The sequence below is a fragment of the Odocoileus virginianus genome, chromosome 9 (assembly GCF_023699985.2).
Source record: "Odocoileus virginianus isolate 20LAN1187 ecotype Illinois chromosome 9, Ovbor_1.2, whole genome shotgun sequence".
Lineage (NCBI taxonomy): Eukaryota > Metazoa > Chordata > Mammalia > Artiodactyla > Cervidae > Odocoileus > Odocoileus virginianus.
In genome coordinates, this window is record NC_069682.1 from 10973610 (window position 1) to 10978796 (window position 5187).

At 39.9% G+C, this 5187-nt stretch overlaps 1 protein-coding gene across 1 annotated transcript in view; it reads left to right on the forward strand.

The window, feature by feature from the left end:
• ITIH2 (inter-alpha-trypsin inhibitor heavy chain 2) overlaps nt 1–855 on the forward strand; it is a 30773-nt gene extending 29918 nt beyond the window's left edge. The window contains exon 21 of the mRNA XM_070471943.1: nt 661–855. Within this exon, the coding sequence (XP_070328044.1) occupies nt 661–808 (148 nt within the window). The 3' untranslated portion in view covers nt 809–855. The remainder of the gene's footprint in view (nt 1–660) is intronic.
• Nucleotides 856–5187: the final 4332 nt, after the last annotated feature.

Here is a 5187-nt window from a genome sequence, read left to right on the forward strand (position 1 = left end):
GAGCTAACCTGGAGACTATACCAGCCCTAGCTGACCTTGAGAACACAGCCGCCAGCCAGTTCTCACTGTATCCTTGCCCTTTGTGCCCCATGACCAGAAAGAGGACTGGCCCTGAATCCTTGGGCCTCCCCTCTGCAAAGGCAGAAGGTGAAAAACAAGAAAAAAAGAAAGTGAATTTGCATTCCTTACCTTCCTGGGACTATATTGGTCAATTTCTATACAGGTTACTTGAATTTCCAAGGACACCCTGCTTATTCTCTTTCTAAACCAAGTCCCAGACTGTTATTTTGTAGGACTCAGGGAAATGGGGAGGGGAGGGGTGTTAGCAGATACAGTGTTGCATGTGCACTCAGGCTGTGTGACTCTTTGCCACCTCATGGATATAGCCAGCCAGGCTCCTCTGTCCATGGAATTTTCCAGGCAGGGATATTGGAGTGAGTTGCCGTTTCCTTGGGATCTTCCCGACCGAGGGATGGAACCTGAGTCTCTGGTATCTCCTGCATTGGCCGGTGGATTCTTTACACCAAGCCAATTGGGAAGCCCAGAGATGGTGCTAGAAGGGGGCAGAAAAAAGAGGGAGAGCCTGTGTGTCTTTTTTCCAGACAGGCAGGCTGGCCCTGCCCTGGTCTGTTTCCTAACCATGCTCACGTTCTCTTGCAGGGGTCTGCAGAAGGATTACCGGACGGACAGAGTGTTTGGAATGGATGTTCCCTGCTGGTTTGTGCACAACAGCGGGAAAGGCTTCATCGACGGGCATTACAAGGATTACTTTGTGCCTCAGCTCTATAGCTTCCTCAGACGGCCTTAAAAGTTTATAGCTGGGGAAATTCTCAATAAAAAATATAGTTTTTTTTTTTTCCCCCTGCCACCTTTGTAGTCATTCTTGAGTTTGAATAATCAAAACCTAACAAGACATCAAGGTGGTTGATAAAACCTATTAACACAGCTGAAGAAAATACTTTGCCAAGAAGTTTTAGGATGTTGTTGTTTGCAGATGCGAAGTTGTGCTAATCGAGGTGCAGAGGAAAGCCGCTTTGGCGAGTCAAGCCATCATCTGGACAGAGTCCTGGGTTTGGCATTTACTGGGAGGACTTCATTATGGTTGAGTGTCAGGTCCTCGGCTTTACAACTGAATATATTTTTAGGTTGTCAGTTACACAGGAAGTTCAATTATGAGGTTATTTGGTGAACTTTGAATAAGAATAGGGGAAGTCACTTACCTCGTTTTGTAGTTTTATATATATATATAGATATAGATATAAATCTGTCACCCAACCTTGCTAAGATACCTGTGATGGTCCATCATGCTTAATCAAAATCCCCTCCTTGGAACTGGCCTCAAAGACCCTTTTTAGTCCAGGAAGACTGTATTAGTTAGGGTTTTCCTAAGAGAACTAGTGGGATGGCTGTATCATATATACATATACACACACTACACACACACACACTACACACACACACACATATACAGTTGGCCCTTGAACAATGTGGGGCTTGGGGCTGCCAAAATCCCACAAAAACCTACAAATTTTTATCTCTGTCTCAAAAACAAAGGAATTGACATCCTATGACTCACCCAAGGGCAGGAGATGGAAACAGTTTGGAATGAACCAGGACTCAAACACTAGTTCTTTTGATTCCATGTAGTGTGATCTCTAATCTGACACAAACTTCTCCCCACACTTAGTTCATTTAAAGATCTATAAATTGAAAATATAAGTACTATATTTGGTTTTTTAAAAATCCATGCAGTTCATACCTGAGTTGCTCAAGGCTCAACTTGAAGAGCTGTTATAAGGAAATGGCTCATGTGATTATGGAGGCTGGTCCAAGTCTGATCTATTGTCATTCTGTACTTTCTTTTGCTTATAATCTTCCTTTAAATCTATTCTGAAAATGGGTATGTGTTCAAAGGCCAAAACGATAAAATTGCACTTTAGAAAAAAATTTAAATCTACATTTTTATGAAGCTTTCTCTGCATAATTCGGCAAAAACCAGTTTTCATTTTAGAAAGTATCTTTTTGGAGATACTCAACCAGTATTTGAGAAAGCAGGTGATTATCTTTGGATATAACTGCAAAATATGAAATGTATGTGATTATTTCTGTAACCTAAAGATAACCTCAGTGCTGAAGAAGTATTGCCTTTTAGTTTCATTCATCTATAAAAACTGGTCACCTATGCCACCTATGATTTTTTTTTAAAAAATCTACAACATATTTTCCATCCCATTTCAAAAATATGAATCTTAAAATGCTAATATTCAACACAGACTTCAAAAGTGGGTTCTTATCATGGCTACTTTGTAAAAAATTTTTGCTCTAAAACCACTACTTTAGCTATATAAGGTTAGTTCTAGCCCTAGTATTTTACATGTGCTCAGTAGTTTTAAAAATAATTATGAAAATCTTGGGGTGTAAATTTACATGCAGTGTATTTAGCAACAGAGTCCTAGCAAAAGAAACTAGATTTAAAATTGAACCCGTCATAAAAACTTGTAAAAGTTATCAAAACTTCTATTAATAGCTAGTATTTTAAAATTAATTGCCTATAAAAATAATCTTATTAATACTATTCATGCGACCCTCTTGAGACTAGAAAAATGCCTTCTCTATATAATTAATTTTGAATAATCAATTTTTAATTTCAAATGAGGAAACCAAATAAATTAGAATCATTGAAAGAAAGGAAATATGCCACTACCTCTTGACTAGTGTCTGAAAGTATATTGTGTATATTTATGAAGAAAAGCAACTTGGTAATTATCTATGTTTGTTTATTTGCTGAAGCACCTTGGAACCCATTGGTAACTGGTCAATATTTAATTTTGTATGAGGCTTGGTGGTAAAGAATCTTCCTGCCAATGCAGGTGATCCAGGAGATGTAGGTTTGATCCCTGGGTCAGGAAGATCCCCTGGAGAAGGAAATGGCAACCCATTCCAGAATTCTTGCCTGGGAAATCCCATGGACAGAGGAGCCTGGTGGGCTACAGCCTATGGGTTCACAAGAGTCAGACATAACTTAGCAACTAAATAACCACAACAGAGCTGGGGGATGACAGGGCTGTGTGTGTGCATGCTAAGTTGCTTCAGTCATTCCACCTCTTTGTGACCTCATGAACTGCAGCCCACCAGGCTTCTCTGTCCATGAGATTCTCCAGGCAAGAATACTGGAGTGGGTTGCCATGCTCTCATCCAGGGGATCTTCCCAGCCCAGGGACTGAACCTGTGTCTCTTGCATCTCCTGCATCGGCAGGCAGGTTCTTTACCACTAGTGCCACCTGAAAAGCCCAATACAGGGCTAGTATTTGTCAGATATATTCATCTTTCAGACAAAGCCTGTCTTCAATGCTTCTCCTAAGTATCAACCTAGTTACCATTAAACCAATTAGATACCTATGTCTCACTGTCAGAACTGGAACTCTTTGAGAAAAAGCGGACACTGGGTTCAGATTATACCTGTCAAAAGTTTGTGTTGTTCAATTATTGAAAATTAAACAAGGTTTCTTAGAGTTGGAATATCAGTAATCCAAAGAAACAACTTTTTTAAACGGGGGAGGGGAATGAAAGTGTCTCAGTGTGTAGTAAAAATGAACAATGAATCAGTAAGTTATTTTAGTACCTAAGGGTATGAGGTCTTATGCAAATCCTTCTATTTCCTTTAAAGGATCACTTAATACCGTAAGGGGCATCTTCTCTTCAGCCTTATCCCAACTGAAAGACATATAGATGACCCCAAAGGCCTCGTAAGAGCAAAGTAGAAGTTTACCTGGCTGCCTAGATACATAAAAATGCCTATATGCTGTAATAGTATTTTTTACTCTTTCCTTAACACTTTTTCAGGGAATTCCCTGGTGGTCTGGTGGTTTAGACTTGGCTCCTGGGGCCTAGGTTTGATTCCTGGTCAGACAAACAAAAAAACACCAAAAAAACATTTTTTCACACTGACAAAGTCTACATGGGTGAATTTTTCTGAAATAACCACTGTAAGAGGAAGGAAAATCAAGGATGCTTCCTTTTAATGGCATGATTCAATTAGTCAGCTAACATTTCAGGGGCACTTCAGTCTACCTAATGGGGACCTTACAGTGAAAGCTGCCCCATATTTGAATCCTGGGACCCCATTTTACCAGAGTAGGAACCGAGGTGTATGCTGGCGGCAGTTATAGGTTTCTCACTGAAGGACAGCAAAGTCAGGGTGGGTTTTTAAGGAGCTATTCCAGATTAGCTCATTTCTATCAGCCAATCTTTTCATTTGAGTATCAATTCATTGAACATGGTCAGTTCCTACGCTACACCCACCTTGGATCTATACCTGCTTCTCACCCTTTTATCTCCAGCACTTATTGCAATGGTTTACTTCTAGAGGCACTTAGTAAATGTTTGTTGAATAAATTTACTAAAAGATGTCAGCAAAAACTGACAGGCGGTTAGAAGGGCATAAGGGGAGGAAACTCCCTTGGCGGCCCAGTGGTTAGGACTCAGCTCTTCCAATGCAGCAGGCCCGGGTTCCATCTCTGGCTGGGGAACTGAGATCCCACAAGCCATGGGGCACAGCCAAAAAAGCAAAATAAAGAAGTAATAAAATAAAAGAAGTACATAAGGGCAAAATGAGCAAACAGAGCAATGGGACCCAATGGCATTCCTAATGAAGAAACTTCAAGGAATTAGGTTTCCTAAGATACCAATAATTTGATATGACCTCAAGTTAGATTGTGAAAAAGAATCTTTCCAAAAAATGAGAAGCCACAAACTGAGAGAAAATACTCTCAAAAGACATATTTGGTATAAGACTATCATCCAAAATACATAAAAAAACTCTTGAAACTCAACGGTAAGGAAGTGAATGACCCAACTTAAAAATGACAGAAGACTTAACTAGACGACTCACCAAAGGAGACATACAGATGGTAAATAAACATATAAAAAGATGCTCAACATCGTACGTCATTAGGGATTGCAAATTAAAACAATGAACTACTACCACACACCTATCAGAATGGCCAAAATCATGACAATACCAAATTCGGGTGAGGCTGTGGAGCAACAGGAACTCTCATTCATTGCCTGCAGGAATGCAGAATGGAACAGCGACTTTGGAAGTCACTCTTACCATTCAATCCAGTAAACACGCTCCTTGGTATTTATCCAAATGAGCTGAAAAGTTAACACAAAAATCTACACATG